This window comes from Oryza brachyantha, chromosome 2 (genome assembly GCF_000231095.2).
Source record: "Oryza brachyantha chromosome 2, ObraRS2, whole genome shotgun sequence".
In the NCBI taxonomy this organism is placed as follows: domain Eukaryota; kingdom Viridiplantae; phylum Streptophyta; class Magnoliopsida; order Poales; family Poaceae; genus Oryza; species Oryza brachyantha.
Window position 1 is genome coordinate 22,578,876 of NC_023164.2, and position 20,933 is coordinate 22,599,808.

At 43.2% G+C, this 20,933-nt stretch overlaps 2 protein-coding genes across 3 annotated transcripts; one reads left to right on the forward strand and one right to left on the reverse strand.

Moving 5' to 3' along the window:
* Positions 1-3,689: 3,689 nt before the first annotated feature.
* Positions 3,690-8,410, reverse strand: LOC102714436 (chloride channel protein CLC-f-like). Of its 2 annotated transcripts, XM_006648938.3 has the most exons (9): positions 7,869-8,410; positions 7,023-7,425; positions 6,568-6,762; positions 5,738-6,192; positions 5,541-5,645; positions 5,155-5,388; positions 4,837-5,052; positions 4,368-4,600; positions 3,690-4,245 (listed from the first exon to the last, which is right to left on the reverse strand). In XM_006648938.3, the coding sequence occupies exons 1-9, from the start codon at positions 8,298-8,300 to the stop codon at positions 4,179-4,181; spliced, it is 2,340 nt and encodes a 779-aa protein (XP_006649001.2). In that variant the 5' UTR covers positions 8,301-8,410; the 3' UTR covers positions 3,690-4,178. The 2 variants fall into 2 exon arrangements, with proteins under 2 accessions (XP_006649001.2, XP_040377343.1); XM_040521409.1 differs by lacking the exon at positions 3,690-4,245 and having other exon boundaries at positions 4,443-4,600; positions 4,824-5,052.
* Positions 8,411-14,495: 6,085 nt separating this feature from the next.
* Positions 14,496-19,541, forward strand: LOC102700025 (aspartyl protease family protein At5g10770-like). Its single transcript, XM_006647744.3, has 2 exons — positions 14,496-14,733; positions 17,718-19,541. The coding sequence occupies exons 1-2, from the start codon at positions 14,631-14,633 to the stop codon at positions 18,998-19,000; spliced, it is 1,386 nt and encodes a 461-aa protein (XP_006647807.2). The 5' UTR covers positions 14,496-14,630; the 3' UTR covers positions 19,001-19,541.
* The last annotated feature ends 1,392 nt before the right edge of the window (positions 19,542-20,933 follow it).

The following is a 20,933-nucleotide window of genomic DNA, read 5'->3' on the forward strand; positions in this document are numbered from 1 at the left end:
TACATAACTGTGCAATTAGTTTTTTGGTTTATCTATATTTAATGTTTTATTTAGGTGTCCAAAAATCCGATATGATGTTTTTGAAAAAAAATTTTAGGAGCTAAACAAGGCCTAATTGGTGAACCAAGGGTTCACATTCTGCATGCTTGGACATTTCGTCAGTTAGCGTAGAATTTCAGTCTCCATTCTCCTTTCAGTTCTATCCTTTTTTGTGGATATATACATCAACAGCTCCATTTCTCTTTCTGCTTCGATGTTTATGGTGCAATCGCATGGCAACACATCACATCAATCGCCATAGTAGAATGCGATGTGTTATATGTACATTATCCAGCTGCAAGTATCTGAAGACCCCAAGAAACCTCCACTCTGACGCAACAGCCCAGCCAAACCAGAAGACCTAATTAGTATTTGGAGAAGTTTGGCTACTTATACAGTACTTAACAGCGGTAGCTGGCCCGTTCAGTTTCAGGTAATTAGCCCACAAATTAATATATACTCGATTAAATAATTACCAAACATTATAAAGTTACTACCTTCGTTTCATATTGCAAGACTTTTTAGCCTTGTCTAAATTTATCAATTGATGAATGTATATAATTTATATATATGTCTAGATTCATTAGCATCCATATGAATCTAGACAAAGCTAGAAAGTCTTGTATTGTGAAACGGAGAGAGTATTAAACAATTTACAAAAAGTTGTCTGAGCAATACTATAGTGTAAAAAGAGTTTTTTTACCATTCTTGAAAAATACCTCAATGTACCATATTTTTTTTGTGTAAAAAGTGTGATATCTTGAGGTACATTGTATCTTGAGGTACCAAAAATTTATACTAAAATTTTTGATTCCTTGAGATACTTTTTTGAAGGATATTAAAAAAAACCCGTATAAAAAAGTTTTAGGAAGTGGTACCTTTCTAAGCGTAGGGTGAATAATCCGCACTGCCATTAGCTTAAAATATCCAACATCATCTTTTTCGTTTATGTTCATAATTATCAGCTAAAATTTAATTTTTTAACCATAAATTTAGAGCAAATTTTAGGGTTTTTCACTTAAATTTATTTTTCAACCTTGACTTTTAGATTGCTAAGAATATATATATATATATATATATATATATATATATATATATATATATATATATATATATAGCATTTTTATTCATAAATTATTTTTTGTTTGTAAATATGCCGTTTGGCTTTTCCCGTAAAACATCCAAACAATCACCCTCTCTAAAATGTAAGTATTTTTATATTTAAATCTTATGCTATAATATAAGTATTACTGATATTACATTACTACTATCGGTACATGTCTAATTTACTCATATTTGCCTAAGCGCTTGAGTAGCATATTGCAAAGGTTTATGCTTCATGAGCATGTTAGATTGTTTATGTTCCACGAGCATGTCGGAGTGCTTATGCTCATGAACATGTTGGAAGGTTCATTCTCTATGAGCATGAGCATGTTTGATTGCTTATACTCCATAAGCATGTTTGAGTGCTCAAACGCTTGGCTCCGCCCCTGGTAACTCACGGGCAGTATGCTAGCATAAAACAGGTTGACAATGGCCGGCTCGGCTTGAAAGAAAAAAAAAAGAATGTCTTTATTTTTTGTACAATGATGGGCATGCCTTGTTTGGCTTGAAATTTGAATATATGTAATGATCCATGTACATTTACAGTCCCTACATCCCAAAAGTATATTAGTCCTTTGACAGCGATGAGCTGATGACGAGATGCATACACCTGTTTACACACGTTAAAAAGGGCCAATTCCTCTTCCATTTGGCCCTTTTTGTGCCACTAGCCCCGTCTGTTCTGCGCTCGGCGACAACTCGTCGCAGCAGCTGCCAAAGGGAAGCATTTTCTTCCAGCAGGCGGATCAAAACACCGGCTTTAATTTTATTTTATCTCCTCCCGTTCAAGACGGTTCAACGACGCGCGCTGGCGCTGTGCGTTGCCGTCTCCATCTGTTGTTGGCACGCACAGTGCAGTGGCATGTTGAAACCCAAAATTCGTTTCTGCTTCGTTTCAGGATTCGCGCCTGCCTCTCCGACTGTCGATCCGATCGACAAAACGCGTTGCTAGTCCGTGGAAAAGCAGGAGTGCGTGCGCTGAGCTTTTCGCGTCGCCGTTGCCGTTGCCCTTGCCCGGCTCCGGCTGGCTCCTAGGCGGAAGTGTTCGGCCGCTTGGTTTGTTCTTTTTCATCTCTATTTCTTGATTTTTGTTTATGATTGTACGCCAAAATTTAAAATTTTCAACTTAAATTTAAAATTAATTTTAAGGTTTTTTATTGCAGTTTATTTTTGAGCTTTGATTATGAGATCGCTATGAACAAGTGTATAGATTTTTTATTTATAAATTATTTTATGTTTATAAATATGCGATTATGCACACGGCTCGGGTAAGGACGAGGCTTGTGCCGGATGCTTCTACGTAGCGCCTTGCGCTGTCGCTTGCTGCGTTCTGTGAAGGCTGCGGCCCGGCGTGTGTTTTGTGAAGGACTGCGACGTTGCAAGAGAAGACTTGGCCGTGCCTCAAATTTTCTAAGGTCGTTGCCATGCACACTAGGCTTGGGTACAGGAAGCTGAGCCACCGTGGCTCGGTAAAGCCTTCAGGGTTTCAGCGCAGCATCGTCAATGAAAAACGCTAGGCCGGTGCCTCCTTTCCGGAGCACGGCCGGAACTGCCCGAGGAGAGAGTACGGCGTGTGGCTGCGGCTAGCACAGGTCGGATTGACACGGCGCCAGCTGACGCGGCGGGGTTGGAGAAGGTGAGGAACCGTGACACACACCGCCACATGTAGGTGGAGCTAGAACAAAATATAAGAGGTGTCATTCGTTTGTTTTTAATTTTAGTGATTTAAACTGATTTTAGACCGTTATGATATGAGTGGCTAAATTTAAATTGAGATGGTGTCTATACGGTGAAAATAGATAAACCTTAGTAAAAAATTTAAACCAGGTGCCTGGGCACCCCTTAGCTGTATAGCAGCTCCGTCCCAGGCCACAGCGGAGGGCAATGCAACAGTGGAGATAGATCGATGTAAACTAGTCTGCAAAGTTTTGTTTTTTCTCCCAGATTATTTTTTAAATTTTATACGCATGTTTTATGAACAGTTAAATGGTGTATTTTTTTAAAAGATGTTTATGTAAAAGTTTATGATCTCACATATATAGACAGATAGATTTTTAATTTTATCTCATATATATATATATATATAAGTAGTTATTTCATTAATCATAATATTAAATAGCTATAAAATATTAGATAATCTTTTATTTTTTATCCCAAAAGAACGCAGCCATACATGTTACTGCACGGTAAGGGAGAAATTCAATTCAAGTGCTGACAAAGTGTTACATACAATGTGACGCTACAACTTACATCAACTTCTTGACAAATTTTCTGCTTAAGGGGGTATTTAGATTGAGAAAATTTTTAGGAGAAATGTCTAGTCAAATGTTTGACTGGATGTTAGAAGGGGTTTTCGGACACGAATGAAAAAATGAATTTCACGGCTAGCCTGAAAACCGCGAGATGAATCTTTTAAGCCTAATTAATCCGTCATTAGCACATGTTGGTTACTGTAGCACGTATGGCTAATCACGGACTAATTAGGCTCAAAAGATTCGTCTCAAGATTTCTTCCGTAACTATGAAATTAGTTTTTTGATTCATCTATATTTAATGCTTTATTTATATGTTCAAAAATTTGATACGATGTTTTTGGAAAAAAAATTTAAGAACTAAACAGGACCTAAGTTTATTACTAGTACACTAGTTTCCTGTGTGACTGTACTTCCCAAGCTGGAGCATCGGCTGCTTCCACAGCAAAAGGATGTTACAGAGTTACAGATGGTACAAGGGTACAAGATGTATTACTACATTACAATGCCGCCATCCAGTTCCGAATAACTGAATTCACACATACCCATGCCTTCCCACGAGCTACAAGTTGCTTCGCAACAAGAATTGCAAAATTAGCTACGGTACAATGAACAGTTTCCTCGTATGGCAAAATGTTCTTTGGAGTGGTCCGAGTGGAGCCCTTAAATCTGTACAGGTTGAAGTCACGTGTATGTTTCATGCATCCCCATTTGGCAGAAATGCCTCAAGGATATCAAATTACATGCCAGTGTTGCGGTGTAAAGTTGGTCACTGTATTGTTGTTCAGTGGCCTATAAGACGAAAGTCATCTTTTATTTGATATATGGCCTTCCAATTCTCAATTTCCTCCCTTCAAAACCAAATTAATTGACATGTCAGCATAGTTCAAACAATCTAAATGAACAAAGAACCAATTCAAGTATCTTCAGGCAAAGTTCAGTTATTTGACACACATATAAGCTTATGACTAACCGTAAGCAGTGACCAATAGAATCATAATGGAGAAGAGCAATGAGCTTGCGTTTCCCTTCAGTTCTGTGGCCCACACCACGCCTCACGACAGGCAGCTGTTTTATTCCTCGGGCCTCCATAAGGTTTTTTGCAGTGGTCAGATCAGTATCAGGAAAGCATGTTAGCAATCCACGTTCATTCCCCTGGTACTGGAATCCTCGAGTAAGACACAATGAAATGGCCGAAGAATTTTCCTGCAAAACCTCCACTAATTAGTAGGTTTTCCTCACTTGAAAATTTTCTTGTTTTAACCTTTCAGAAAAAAGAATCATGCATGCGGATTTTGAATTCATTTTAAGATTTGTCTTGAATGGCAGTGTTTAAAAAAGTATCCAGCCTAGACCATGTGAAATGACGCACACTAATTTATTATTATCACTAGCACAGAAGTATTCTAATGGAAATATATATGTTCACCATGCAAACGTACAGCGGGCTTGAGCTGGTCTCCATTCATGAGACAGCCTTCATGCAATTCAAATCCCATACGGCGAATGTCCCCTAGTGTAACAATTCCTTCAAGATGATCTTCACAGTCCACAACAAGGCCACAATTTTGCTGCTTATCATGCAAAAGCTTGAGAGCTTCTGTCACTGTGGCAGATGGTGGAATTTTAACATAGCTCTTTGACATGGCCTGGGAGACCTGTTAAAAAAGTTCAAATGGAAAAGATTAAGAAAAAGCACAATTACAATGTGCACTCTTGAACTAACAATAAAAATAATTTAATAATGATTACGTGTCAACCTTCAGATCATCTAGAAGCATTTCCTCATTATAGGTTCCATGGCTATTAATATCAGTCCGTAAGCTATTGAGCTCAAGATCATTTACACTGTCACCTCGTCTCCAGCTAGTACTATTTCTCTCTTCCGAAGAAAGTGAAGAATAACCACGCCTGGGTGTTCTAAACCTAGAAAATTCACCATCATTTGGATGGTTTACTACAGAAGGAACCCAGATTGCTAACCCAACTGCTCCCTGTTGGAAGGTAAAAGAAAATGCATTAGTTTTGAAAATGTAATAGCAAAAAGACATAACATGTATGACTATGTCAAACCAAAACAATGGGGGGAGAGAGAGAGGGGGGGGGGGGGGGGTGCACTACATCAACAATCGTACTTCATACTTACCATGAGAGGTAGCAAAATTCTGTAGTCCTTTGTCAGTTCAAAGAGAAGCAGTACTGAAGTCAGTGGGACCGAACAGACTGAAGCTAATGTAGCAGCCATTCCAACCTAGAGTTCTGATAATTAGTTCTAATGTATATACAAGTACGTATAATAATACTGCTTCAAGTTATATGAAAATTGAACACAGATCAACTTACTAGAGCATAAGCTTGTGGCTGTGCAACAGCAGCATTACCAGGTATAGCTGAATTTATTAAATATGAAGCTGACCCTCCAAAAACAGCTCCAACAGCAGCCCCAATCATCAGGCTTGGTGCATATAGCCCACCTACAAGGCCAGATCCCTTGCAAAGGGCAGTTGCAACTACCTTTGCAGCTGCGAGCTGAGTTAACAACCAGATACCAGGAGCAGAAGCACTTTTCCCAGTATGTAATATTTCTTCAACATTTGTGAAACCCCAGTATAAAATACCAGGATATTTGAGAGCTATGAGGCCAGCTCCTAGTCCACCCAAAGCAGGGTATACTACAATAGGAAAATCATATGTTTCTTTCAAGTGTCCAAAAATTCTCGAAAACCATACGACCAACCGGCTAAATACGACACTGACTGCTCCACACAGCATTCCTAAGATGAGGTATAAAGGTAGCTCTGCAAAACAGAAAATGAGACAGTAGAATATCCTTTAGAACCTATGTTGTTCATATATAACGACGTAAAAGGAGAAGGAAATTTATTCAACCAAGAACACATGTCAATATAACACAAAAGTTGGGTTTGTGAAGGAATCAAAGTTTATAAGTAGGCCAAGTGCTAAACTTTATGATCATATAACCATAAGCCTCAACAAAATAGACAATCACATATTATGGCATGATGAACAGACACGTACGTCAAACCTCATTGTGCAAGTGGTGTCTCATAAATCATAACATGACTAAAAAAACTGTTATCTTTTGCATTGACGGTAACTAATTGATGAACCTCCATTCTTAAAGTTGAGGTAAAAGGAATCAGGGCAGATACCTGCAGCAGATTTTAGCTCATATGCTGGCACTATAAAAGCTGGCCTTTCTCCAAGCAAAACATTTGACACAGTAGATGATATAACAGATGCCAATATTATCATAGCAGTGGTAAAAGGAGGTGAATTTTCTGCTTTCAGTGGCCTCAATACAGTTTCAATGGCAAAGAAACACCCAGCAACTGCTGCATTGAAGCCTGAAAACACATAGAACAAGAAACAGTATATTAACAAGCACTAACAATGGAAAGGGTAGGAACAAAAACTAAACTCTTAAATTTAGGGTTACAGAGGCAGAAATGTGATTTTTCAGGTTCTTTTACAAAGATATGCAAACAAATAGTTGAACTGGTAAGAACTATCCAAGTATACAACTAACATGAAATTTGTAAGGTGCTAGCTATAAAAGTCATGGATTTCTACTAACAAAACAGGTACTTAATCTTCAATGCCATACCTGAAGCAATTCCAGCAGCAGCACCAGCAGCTACAAGAGCAATCCTCCTCTCCCTGTTATTCTCCATCATTTCTGAGCACCCATTTGCACATGATTTGCCAATATCCACACTAGGCCCTTCAGGTCCCAACGAGCAACCAGTACCTAGAGTTACCGCAGCCTGGATAGCATTTATAGTTGGAAAGATTGCTGCAAGGAAATTGATTCCTTGCTTCTGAGGAGGTTTAACAAGTTTCAGCTGATCAAATATCTCAATCAGCCCATGCATCATTCCTACAACAACGCCTCCTGTCACAGGGATCAGCAGTATTCTGTGCCAAGTATCTGCTAGCCTCTGTATGCGGAGCCAAGCTGCACCTTCATTGGGTGTACCCGCCCATGCCCATTCATGTATGACATGAACCTAAAAATGTCATAACAGGAGCTGTATATAGAATCAGTCATGCAAGATGGAACTGAAAACTCTCAACCTTAACCTACATTTGGAATCACTTTGAAGGCTTCAATGGATGCAGATACGTGTAACATAAAGCTTTCATTTACTGCTTTCAGTGTTTTCCATAATTATCCTATGAATTTACACAAGTGGAACTAATTTGGCATCATGGCAAGAATTTATCGCAAAAGTTTAGTTTGCACACAGAAATGGATCGGAAGCACATTTGCGTTGTCAACTGTTCACATTTGCCAGCACTCATTCACTAAGTTTAGATCCTATAAATGAAAGACTTAACATCTTTGCATCAATTTCAGGCATTTGGGACACAATAAAACATGAAGAACCACCAAAATTGCACAGGAAGTTTCCACTTTCCAGTTTCCAAGCAGAACTAGTGAGACACTCACCCCGCGGTTAAACGCGGCGACGCAAATGCCGGTGGCGAGACCGAGGAGGCAGCCGATGAGCAGCAGCGCCCACTCTGGCGGCGCCCCATCCCCTAGCTCCTCCCCGACCCGCTCCCTCTGCTGCAGCGAAGACGCCGGGGGCGGCTGCTCGGTGCCCGGGGAGGCGGAGCGACTGAGCTGCTGCTGCTGGCTTCGACGCCCGGATCCGCGGGCGGAGAGGCGGCGGTCGAGGTGGCGGAGGAGGCCGCGCACGCCCCCGCCGCGCCTCGGGGAGGCGGTGACGGTGGCCTCGTCCGCCGCCTCGACGTCCGGGACCGTCCGCGGCGAGGGGCACGGCGACGCCGACGCCGACGAGCCGGCCGCGGCTCCTCCGGGCGCGGGGTGGGATCTGAGGAGCGAGACGTGGTCGTCGTCGTCGCCGCGGGATGTCATGTCGGCGGGTCAGCTTCAGCGCGTCAGCAGGGCCGCATCGAGATCTGGCCGCGGCGGACGCGGAGGCGCAGGAACGCCGGATGCGAGCGAGGCAAAGCGGAGAAGTTGACGCGCGGGGACGGGTGACGGAGAGAAGAGAAGACGGGGCCCTCTTTATACGAGGCACGCAGGAGGCGACGCGGGAGTGTGCGGCGAGCGGCCGAGACGGACGCGCGGCGCGATCGATTCGATGGAGGCCTGCTAATGGGCTGGGGTTGATGGAAATGGGTTAAATGGATTAGTTTTAATTTAGATTGGGTTTGGTCGGGTGTAAATGGATTATAATTTTAAATGGTCTAGATTGGATTGGGTTACAGAGACAAATGAATTAGATTGGTATGGACTGAATTTGGTTATGTTATTTTAGGTTCGAGATGGATTTAACCCGTGAAGGGTAAATGAATTCTTTAATTGGATAGCTAATGGATAAGATAATAGACATACGTGTGGCCCACATGTAGAAATCGACCAAAATTTGTACAAAGTTGATTTTATTCATAACAGATCATCCCACTAAATTTCAGTCAACTTTGATAAACCTTGATAGTGTGAACGCGAGTTTTAAAATTTTAGATCCGAGTTTATACATATTAAATGGTGCATCCATTTTGCAAGGAAGGGTTGAATCCATTTTAACCAAATGGGTTGGTGCAAATTGGCTAAATCAAAGTTGGATTGGTTTGAATTGGATCCCAATGAAAAATAATTGGTGCGGGTTGGTTTGGTAGACTAATTAGTAAAGAAATGGATTAAAACGGATTTGGATTGGATTACAATACACTGGCAGCAGGCTTAATTCGATGGATGGCGAGCAGTGCAAGTGTGCTGCAGCAGCTGCTGCTGTGTGAATCTGGGTGTTCCTTCCGGTGGTGCGGTGCCAGATTCGCGCGATTCCTAGCGTGCAGTTGATGATGCAATGTATGGACCCGTTTCCGCTTCGCTGGGGAGAGAGCAGCGCACGTGCCGCATGCCGCGGGAGACGCCGGGAGTGGATTTGGACCGACGGAAGCAAGCACCGGCCCGGCTACCAGGGACAGCTCGCTGCCCGTGCCGTGCTGGGCGGGCGTGCAGTAGGAGGGGGGAATCGTTACAGTGGGTCTCGTCCGGGCTGAAAAACCTTTTGTATTCGCTATCGCCACTTCGCCACCGTAGGAATGGGTAAATTGTGGAAAATGCTGTACATACGAACGAAATCATACGATACGTCATCGTCGTGTTTTACCGCTGCGTGCTGATCCACGCCGCGATGCCTAGGGGCGGAATCAGGAGTTTTCTAAACCTAGGGCTCAAATGATAGAGTATAAATTATTTGGATACACTCCTAATGCAATTTTTATCTAGGAATGGGGCTTAAATCCAAGCCGCCCCATGCCTTGTTCCGCCCTTGGCGCTGCCACATAGCACTGCTCGTAAATTTAAAGGCAATGGGATCCAAGTTTAAATTACTTAGGCCATGTTTTTTTAGCTTAAGATTATTATAAGCGCTGAGTTCTTAGTGGTAAAAGTGGACCGAATTTATTCACACCAACGAGATATATCATTAGCATATAATTAATTGCAAAAGTTGTCTTAAAATAAAAGATATAAAAGGAAAACTAGGCATTGGTATACCCTTTTAGAATAGTAGAGGCCTGATATCTATGTACGAAGTCTAATACATATGTATATTAGGTTTGATAATGAGATATCAATCTATATCGTTTCAATGGTATACTGTTTTATAGCATTTCAGAAAATTAGGTTTATTTTTCAATTTTAAGATAATTAGTACATGATTAATTATGCACTGATGACTTAACTTGTTTCGTGCTAAATTGCTTCAACCTATTTTTTTCCTAAATGATGTAAGGGCACTTGCGCACCGTAAACGTGTGGGAAAAACAGGTTTTGTTTTTTCTTTCACTGGTCTAACAAGGATATACCGATTCTCTTGGAGCCAAATGACCATTCCGCCCCTCCATCCAAAGTCTTAAACGAGCCAAGATTGAGTAGCGCAAGCTTTGAGTTTTTTTTAGGCTCGGGCTTGACTTGGTAGGAGCTCAAAGCCAAGTTCGAATTGAGTCCAAAACAAGCCAAGCTCAAGCACCACGGGCTTCGAGTTTTTTTTTTTTTTACAACCCTATCTGCAAGCCTCCTGTTATGCTGCTAGTTTTTCTCAACAATCGTGTTTGTTGATTCGACGTTATACTGCTCCTACGTCGCTTCCCATTTTTCTTAATAGGTTCGGCCGACAATCCTCAATGGCCCAGCCAAAAATAATATAAAACAATCTCCATTTCAATCCCTTGTAGTACTGTGTATAGTCTGTCCATCCAATATTTTGAGCTCTAAAAATACAGTAAACACTAACGAAAATGGAACAAAATACGTACTTGCAAAGAGAGAAGGCGAAAAGGATGATCTTAAAAGTATGGCATCGGATCACCTTTAGAAATCACGTCCTGCGCATCCACGTACTCTCTGGTCCTTTGGTGCATAAAGGCAACTGTTCTTTTTAGACCACGCACTTGTGTTTTCTTAATCAGACGTTAATATATTAATGTCCTGTGTGTCCTTGTAATGTATGAAGATTCGAAACTTTTCTTCGTGGGGACTCACGACTAGTTAGATTAACAATAATGGCCAGTAAGTGAAACGTCACGGTCCTAGAGAGAAACCATTATATAGTGCTAGTTTATAGTACACTCAATCCTGCCTGCACTAGAGACAAATTAACTTGACCACAAGCCAGCCATTAACAAGGTTTTGGAGTATCATATGCCATCTTCCAAGATCCCTAAAGTTTAAGAGTCTTAAGATGTAATGTGCTTTGAATATTCACAACAATCTTGGACCAACACAACAAACGAGCGTGTCATGCAGGCTGGAAATTTGACCAATATGGGCCATCCTGAAACGTTTTAGATATGCAGTTCATTTGGCTCCCTCACTGGAGGCTGAGTTTGATTTTCGTTCTTTAACCACAAACCCGATACATAGTCTTCTTCATTTATCAAAACCAGTTCATTCCACCCTCCCTATCTGATGTTGTTACTGTGCTCATCCTACCTGTTGGGAGTTGAAGCACTATCGTTATAGCCCTAGGCAACCGTACAAGAGCCCGCTGTCGCGCCTCAGCCATGCCCCTCAACATAGACAAGCTGTGCGTGAATTCTGAGAAACAACGTGGAGCTCAAGCTCACCAAGGGTTGCTAGCCAATGGCTTTGCCACTAGCTTCGTTACGGCCCTCTTTGATTCGAAGAAAATTTTTAGGAATTTTAGGGGATTTTATTTCTATAGGAATTTTTTCATTAAATCCCTTTGAATCAAAGAAATAAACCCTATAAAATTCCCATGGAATGTATTTCCTATGCAAGTTTTGGAGAAAATTTAACAAGCGGTTGAACCTCTTGGAAAAATTCCTTTGAGTCTTTATCTCTTCTCAAATTCTGGTGTTTTTCCTGTGGTCCAATTAAACGGTCATTCTTACGTTTTTCCTGTGTTTTGCAATCTCCTGTTTTACACTTATATTCCTACCAGAATTCTACGTTTTTCATATTTCTCTGTTTTTTTATTCCTGTGATTCAAATGGGGCCTACATGTTAGCCTCCTTGTTGCCAACATCGTCACGCGGAAGATTGGGCCTGGTCCAGCTCCTAGGCTTTCTTGGGCCAAACCAGATTCTTTGGGCTTTTTTATAGGCTTTTTGAGGTTTTCAGGCTTCAGTAGCTAGGCTTTGGCCTGGTCCGGTGCATGGCTGGGCCTGGTTTGAATAGGCTTACATATAAGCGTCACATTAGATGAAAACTAAGTCAACATGCTGCACAGGCTCCCCACAAGACAACATCATGCAGACCATTACGGCAGGCAAAACAAACTGATTTTAATAGACGGATGAAATATATTTGGTGTTTACGGTTGAGGGGGGTAATTAGTTTAGTCACATAAATAAGGAATGCACAGTGAACTTTCTCAACGTCTCAGACATAAACGTAACCGTCCCACCCCCGGGGACAGATATCTTACAAGCATTTTGGGCCAGCTAAATCTGGTCCTGCTCAACAAATTGACCCAAAAATTGAGTATCTTTAGAGGGGTTCGATTGTGTGCTGCAGTGGCTGGAACAATCTGGCCCATACACAGATTTTGCTGACAAATGTGATGTGCAATTGGGCGTTGAAGGTGCACGTCCAATTGTGTTTCCGAAGATACTAAAGCCTCAATCTCGGTTGATCCAGACACGTATATATAGACCAAAATCCCAGTCCATACACTGATACACAATACACATGCAACAACCGTGATTTCAGCTCATCCAAACGAGAGTTTTTTTTACCATCCTTAAAAAATCTTAAATTATTATATTTTTTATATAAAAATTTAATATCTCGAGAGATACTAAAAATTTACACTAAAATTTTAGTAACTTAACATATTTTTAGATGGTAAAAAAGCTAAGCCTAAGCCGGCATGTAAAACAGTATAAACAGCTGTTGTCTATAAATTATATATAGACAAGAAAACATACAACTTGTACAATAGATTGTCTATTTAGCTGTCTCTACAGTATTTAATACATCATTTTGTATGTTTCGTATTTGTTGCATGCAACCAATACGTAAAGTTTTTTTTTCTAAAAAGGATTGCATGTAGCTTAGGAGCATGTTCGGATCATTTGCCTCTTGATTATAGAGTCTCCACGCACCACATGGGCACCGTTCGGATCACGCAAACGTCCTGCAGCCGCATCGGCTTCGTCGCTGCCGTCTCCACCGTGGAATATCGTCGATATTTGTAAAAAAAAAAAGGTACCGTTAGTTGTTCGGGCTCAATTATATCGCTGGCTCCGCCACTGCCGCTGCCCTTCTCTCTAGCTATGAACAGGCCATGGATGAAATTTTCTTTCGCGTACCGGTGGAAATAACTAAATGGTTTCTTGGTGCCCGAGGGGTCTTTAGCTAAGCAACGGCCGGGACATCTCACGTGGTTGGTAAGATGGTCATTTCCTTGCTGGTGACGGTGTCGCCGGTTGGTGCTACGTGCCTGAGCTGAGCAGAGATTATTCTCGTTATAGACAAGTCTCTCATGGTTCTCAGCTAGCCAGAGGCCACTGTCCTAACCCCATCACCGGAGGAGGCTTAAGGCTGAAGCTTCGGAGAAAAAGATGATGATATATTCATCGTCGATCGACTAATCACGCACAGGAATCTCTCTCTTTCTCGGTCTCTCTTATAACTGAATTTCCACCAACGAACATGATAGCATTATGCTTTCCTTGATGAGTTAGTACTATATCAATAGGTAGGTTCACTTTCCTTTTTCGCTCTATGATTTGGACTGGACTATGCATGTATGCAAGGTAGGAGTAGCTAGTAGTTAGTAGTACGGTTATGCAAGTCCACTGTCTTCTCTTTTTCTGGGATACTAGATCAGATTAAAAAGTCTGTTATTTTGGTCGGGCCTGTTCTAACTTGATTATTTGGATGGTTGCTCAAGGTTACTATTGGCAGTCGCTAACCACTGCAGTCCTACTGATTGTCAAAGCTGGTACTACAGCTATAATGTGGATGCTAATAACTGATCGATGATTGATGGACAGACGTGTGATCAGTGGAGGGTTCATTTTGCATTTTTGATAGATAGGTACTCTTAACTGCCAACTTAATTGAGCCTGATTAGCCGAATCCATAATTGTGTGCACCAAACCTTACTTTGAGCCGCAGGAACAAAAGCAGCTTTTGCATGCTCATCGTCTGTTTACAGGGTGGGTAACTCAAAGATTCTGTTCTTCAGGGCAACAATACAGTAGCAGCACTTACGGCATCAGAAGCTTCCGAAGAACCAAAAGAATGAAACAAATTATGAAACAGGAAATAAACTCACTCACACTACTACTGCTGAACTGTTGAATTATGTGATCATAATTATGCCCATAACTAGTAGGACTTCACATTGAAAAATTACGTATCTGATGTTATCTTCGCGCCTGTGCTCTAACTCTAAGTAGTTAATTTCCACGTCAAAATAAAGTCTTTGGCGATCTTAATCACGGAGGTGCTAGTCGTAGTACTGAAACGTTCGTCAGTTATTTCAGTAACCAGGTGGTTGGAAGCTAGCTTGGAATGCCCATGGATAAAAGATTACTTCGGCAGCTGAACTGAAAGCTACTCCTGAGATTCCCCGGAGCGCTAAGAGCGCGCTAGCTCACTCGGAATCTCTATAAAAGGCGATGACCCTGGCTGAGCTTGTAGCCATAAACTCATACACACCACTGAACCACCTGCGAGAGGTTTCAGAGTTTCAGAGATAAGATGGCGCTGCATCTTCTTCTGCTGCTTGCCTTCTCCCTGCTCTTCGCAGTGGCGACCCCTATCAGGGACATCACCGATGATGTGTGCTCGTCGCAGATCAAGGGTATCGATACTTCTCCTTTTGTTTGTTAACTAGATAGCTTTCTTGATTCATGGATGCTGCTAGTTGTTTCAATTAGATGAAAGATGTGTGCGTGCTTTGTTGACATATCTATGTTAGTACAGCTGACTACTGGTTTTACATAGCATTATCCACTTGGGTAGGAGTAGAAAAGAGCAAGAATACTAATTAAAGCACCTACTAATTTCAGTTTGCAATGAGAATAGCATCGTATCTGCTTGAGGCATCAGGCCCCTTTTCTAGCCTGAAGTCTTTACTTGTTTTACCAACATGATGAATGGACGTAAAATATGGTACCAATAGTTTGGGCACAAATTCGTAATTGGACATGTAGTATCTTTCCCCTGCAAATATTTAATTTTTCTTTGCCGATGCCAAAGTACTGTAATTAAATTACGAAAAATCGGAAATATGACAGCGAGGGTAGGAGCCAAATGACAACCGAGATCGAATCTTTTCGGCCCGATCGCCTCATCTTTTCCAACTCTTTTTTTCTCCGCCTTGAATTAAAATAAACAGGACAGTCAATGATCCGTCACCACCAGAGCAAAAGAGTCTTGTTAGGTACTCGCTTTTGTCGACGGGCAAATTGTGGGTCTGGGCTGTGCAGATGCATGGCGATCGATCTTATCAGTTATCACCACACAAGTGTTTTTCCAATGCTTTGTCCTAACCAACAATTTCCAGTACAGAAACATATTGCTATCAACGCCAAAATACTTCTTAATTCCTAATAGGACCAAAGCCAAGCCTTCAATCGAGGGCGGTGCCCTGTTCATTAAGCTATAGCGATTTATATTATACGGTCCCGGTTCAGAGGGGACGATTGCTTGGTGTTTTATAGAAAAAAATCAAACACATATTTATAAAAAAAATAATTTATAAATAAAAATTTTATATACGTATGTTTTCATAAAAATAATCTTCTAAATTTAAAGTAAAAGAATTAAATTTTAGCTTATAAATATAAACATAAACAAATAAATAAATAGATGGGGCGAAAATCGATGACCCGGTTAGTGGCGCTCGCGATTGACTGCGCCATGCCGCGATGAATCCTTGATGTGAAACTCTAACGATAGCGTACCTGTCCTCCTCCCCGTGAAACCAATCGTTTCCCCCACCGGCCACGGCGCCGCCAACCACCACCACGCGCAGGATGGCCGGCGACATGGGCAGCGGATCGACCAGATGATAGGACCGTTATTGTTAAAAGATCTATTTTTTAAAAAATGACTTATAAATAAAAAATTTTATATATGTGTTTTTAGCGGTTTATCAGCAAAAGCTGACAAATAAAATTTAATAAAAAACTTTAAAATTAAGATTGAATATTTAAATTTTATCTTATAAACATAAGAAATATTCCTTACGAGTAAAAGTGTAAGTAGGCCAACCCGCTTATAGACCAATTAAGCAAGTAGCCAGTTGGATTATCTACTTAATTGATCTATAAGTGGGTTCGCGGACCGACTCACTTTATACCCCTAGGTCTGAGTACGGGCGGCTGCCAATGGCATCCCATTTTGACAACCTTTTCCCTCCGCCGTGACACGAATCAACGCAAGCGTGTCGTGTCATTGTGTGTACCAGCAGTGTCCAGCACCGCAAATATTACGCTTGCTTGCATGTACACACGCACACACACGACACTCACCAGAAACCTGGTGCTGCTGTAAATGGCTTGCCCAGTTACGCTAGCCACCTCTATGGCTGCACGTCTGTCGGTACAAACAACCAACACTCCCCCATTGGCTTTCTTTCCTTCAGCCAGAGCCCAGAAGTGGTTACTTCACCAATCATCCAAAGCAACAGTACAGGTTTTGTTCTTTCTCATTTGAGAGAGGCAAAAAAAAAAAAGAAAAATCTCTGGTGCTGCTCATATTAGAGAGGGAGGGAAAGGCAATGTACCATCTGCTTCTATGTGTTCCTGTACTTAGGCAGAAAGATCGACTCGTTGTTTTTTGAGTTTGTGGTCCGCACCATTGACAACCACTCCATTATCTTGTACTACCATGTTAACTAATACTGTACTAACCACCAACCAAATGCATCGACTTCAGTCGCCTCTCTTGTTGGACCTGTGTTATCAGCGCAAGCTCGGTTTTTTTTTTTTTTTGATTGTCTAAAGACTCTAAAGCCGCCAAAGTAGAGCTTTTCCGTTTAATTTGCACTAGTTCAGAAACACTTGAATTGAATTAACTCTCGCCCAACACAAACACAGCCGGTTAATTTCTTTCCAGCCTGGACTAGTGCAAAATGGAAAACTCTTGATTAGACGATCTAGACTGATCGACCTTTTACGGAGAACGTTTCGCTCGTTCTCACTGTTGCTACGCTGGTTAACTAACTGACTTAGCATGAACTACCACTCGTTATTCTGCAGTACTGCTCATTGACCGGTTAATATATTAGTGAACAATATTGTATAAGTAATATTGTAGAGGATCCCAACCCCTATCGCTCTAATCCGTCACTTGGTATTTAATATGGTTTATGACCCGATGATGCCAACTGCAAAGCTCTTATCAATAAGAGCTTGATCGATACGTGACCGATTTCTTGGTTACGTGCCCGGGTTGTACGCTGTAGCACGCAACAGCTGCAAAGTCATATTTATGATCGCCACTCCTTATCTGTAACATGAAAAGAAATAATGAAGTATTGTTGCATGATTGTTTGGATAATTTGATCATGTGATGATATGTCCAAACTCCATTGGGAATGAAAAATCATGAGCTGGCACATTTATATAATCTGATGCCCTAGTTGCATAATAGCCGTACATCGTTATACGTCACTGTCTAATTAATCACTAGACTGCTAAAAATTCCGCGACAAGATGATGTACGGACGGGAAATAGTAGCTTCGTAAAAGTACTAGAATTTCATCACGATTTCGGTAAAGATTGGATGAAGTGACCCGTGCAAAAAATTAACGACGGGTGCCGCTGAATTTGTTGCAGATTTCCAGCACCTGAACAGCACGGGCCTGCACCTGGAGCTGCACCACCCGCGGAGCCCCTGCTCGCCGGTGCCGGTCCCGGCCGACCTCCCGTTCTCGGCGGTGCTCACCCACGACGATGCGCGCATCGCGTCGCTGGCCGCGCGCCTCGCCAAGACGCCCTCGGCGCGCCCCACCTCCCTCGAAGACGACGCCGCCGCCGCCGCCGGCCTCGCCGGATCCCTCGCGTCCGTGCCGCTCAGCCCGGGCGCGTCGGTGGGCGTGGGCAACTACGTGACCCGCATGGGCCTCGGCACGCCGGCGACGCAGTACGTGATGGTCGTCGACACGGGGTCCTCGCTCACCTGGCTGCAGTGCTCCCCGTGCCTCGTGTCGTGCCACCGGCAGTCCGGCCCGGTGTTCAACCCCAAGGCGTCGAGCACCTACGCCTCCGTGTCGTGCTCCGCGCAGCAGTGCGACGACCTCTCCTCCGCCACGCTCAACCCCTCCGCCTGCTCCTCCTCCAACGTCTGCATCTACCAGGCCAGCTACGGCGACAGCTCCTTCTCCGTCGGCTACCTGAGCAAGGACACCGTGTCGTTCGGCTCGACGTCGCTGCCCAACTTCTACTACGGTTGCGGCCAGGACAACGAGGGGCTCTTCGGCCGCTCCGCCGGCCTCATCGGCCTCGCCCGCAACAAGCTCTCGCTCCTGTACCAGCTCGCGCCAAGCCTCGGCTACTCCTTCACCTACTGCCTCCCGTCGACGTCGTCGTCGGGGTACCTGTCCCTCGGCTCGTACAACCCGGGCCAGTACTCGTACACGCCCATGGTGTCGAGCTCGCTCGACGACTCGCTCTACTTCATCAAGCTGTCCGGGATGACGGTCGCCGGGAGCCCGCTATCCGTGTCGTCGTCGGCGTACTCCAGCCTGCCGACGATCATCGACTCCGGCACGGTGATCACGCGCCTGCCCACGAGCGTGTACTCGGCGCTGAGCAAGGCGGTGGCCGCCGCCATGAAGGGGACCTCGCGCGCGTCGGCGTACTCCATCCTCGACACGTGCTTCAAGGGCCAGGCCTCGCGGGTCAGCGCGCCGGCGGTCACCATGTCCTTCACCGGCGGCGCGGTGCTCAAGCTGTCGGCGCAGAACCTGCTCGTCGACGTCGACAGCTCCACCACCTGCCTGGCGTTCGCGCCCGCCAGGAGCGCCGCCATCATCGGGAACACGCAGCAGCAGACGTTCAGCGTCGTCTACGACGTTAAGAGCAGCAGGATCGGGTTCGCCGCCGGCGGCTGCAGCTGAGAATTCACCGACACTTTTCTCCTAAATTAATGCGCAACAACGTATTCGCCATTCCTTCTCCGATAGTTAGCTTATCAATTCATCAGCCACACAAGCTTTTACATTGCATGAACACATGAACAAGGTCGTAGGTAAAAATGAATTGGTAAAAGTGTTCTGCTCTAGCATTTAGATATAAACAAAACACAAAAACAAATATAGTGGTATTTAATTTATGTTGGTGAGGCTGGCCAGGTGGTGCAAAGTAACGTGAAAAGTGGAACAGCAACGACGCCAGAAAATGATAAATACACAAATCCAGTAGAGGTGACATTTCTAGCTTATCATGTAGTAATTCTTTGGCAAGTACCGGCCAAATATATGTACTTTGTAAAGGTAAATTAATTGTGGATTGCATGTATACCTGCTTCTTCTTTGGTAGTAGTAAGTAGAAAAACTTCAAAACTGTAAGCCAGACATGCTGTATTCATATATGTACGTACGTACGTACTTTGGACAATTAAATTAAGTTGATTTATATACTCCAAAGGATTATATATTGCTGCTAAATTTTCAGATACTTTTGCAAATGTATGATTGGACATATATAAGCCGAACAAGTGGTTCTATATATGCAAAGCAGAGCACTAGTTGCATCGGTTGTTATTGGCGAGAATAAAGAGAGCTAGAGAGACTTTAGTCGCTAGAATGTTGCACTCTCTTTCAATAATTGCAACACAGAAAGCGCAACCACACAACACAAGTAGTCAAGCACGTACCGCGCCTTCTGATGATGGACGAAAAGATACGAGATGGGCCAAGACGACGCCGTACGTCCTGGCGAGGTGGCGAGGCAACGCAACGCAACGCATAGCCATTCTGTTCTTGCGTCAAAGCATGGCTACCTAGCTGGCTTTGGTTCTAACATTGATTTCTACCTTTTGACGAACACGAATGGATGCCAATGGAGTCTTTTGAGATTTTTCTACTTTTCGACGAACACGAAACGGCTGCCAATGTGCACATTGACATGCTTTGAAAGCAGGGAAACGCTATGAAACATTACCGGCCCCATTTTTTAGCTGTTTTGAAGCATAAGTGTACATGTTATTTGTGATCCACGAGCAAAAACCGAAAAACAAACTACAATAAAATGATCACAAATTAGCTTAAGTATAAACATAAGAAAAAGATAGCATCGACTTCTCCTGCTTCATCACGTGCTGCTGATCTATCGGCGGCTAATAACTTGGACTTCATTAACTGAGCGGCGCAATGGCTGGTGCTCTGCATCGATCCGAGCCATTTGGATCGACTGATAATCTGATCCTCTTCCGGGGTACGTATCCATAATCCATCACCGGAGTCGCCGTCGACCGGTAGCACGTCGCCGTCCGGCTCGACCCCGCCCGCGAGCCGGCACGCCATGGATGGCACGCACGCACACGCACACGCACATACATCTTTTCCGGTGCCCGGCCGGTGGGCGTCGTGCCAGCGTCCATCCATCCAACCAGGTGCGGTGTGGTGTGCTATCATCATGCACGCAGCACGCTAGTGCTGCGTGTCCTATCGAAACGCCATGAGAGATTGAGAGAGACGCAGACGCAGACGCGCTTGTTGACATGCTTCCGTTGTTGCGTGCGGAGGTTGGACTTTCGGAGATTTGGGCCCGGCTGTGGGGACTGTGCGTTCTTCGAAGAAAACCGAACAACATATCTATAAATAAAAAATAATTTATGTATAGTACTTATATATATCATATGAAAAAATAAGATTTTTACTCTCATCTTTACTTTTATACCTTGAAGTACCGATACCTCGCGGTTCTAAATCTTTTTCTGATCACTGGATCTAGAGTTTTACTCTCATCATTTCTTTTGTATCTTGAGGTATCAAATCGTTTCTCATCATTGGATCTAGCTAAGTAGGATATGCACTGTTGGACCCAACG

Excerpts from the sequence above, each read along its gene's own strand:
- LOC102714436 (XM_006648938.3), bottom strand. The coding sequence starts at position 8,300 with ATGACATCCCGCGGCGACGACGACGACCACGTCTCGCTCCTCAGATCC. Across the intron at positions 6,193-6,567 it reads TGAGCTAAAATCTGCTGCAG|AGCTACCTTTATACCTCATC; the intron begins GTATCTGCCCTG and ends TCTGTTTTGCAG. Across the intron at positions 4,601-4,836 it reads GAGACCAGCTCAAGCCCGCT|GAAAATTCTTCGGCCATTTC; the intron begins GTACGTTTGCAT and ends GAGGTTTTGCAG.
- LOC102700025 (XM_006647744.3), top strand. The coding sequence starts at position 14,631 with ATGGCGCTGCATCTTCTTCTGCTGCTTGCCTTCTCCCTGCTCTTCGCA. Across the intron at positions 14,734-17,717 it reads GTGCTCGTCGCAGATCAAGG|ATTTCCAGCACCTGAACAGC; the intron begins GTATCGATACTT and ends AATTTGTTGCAG.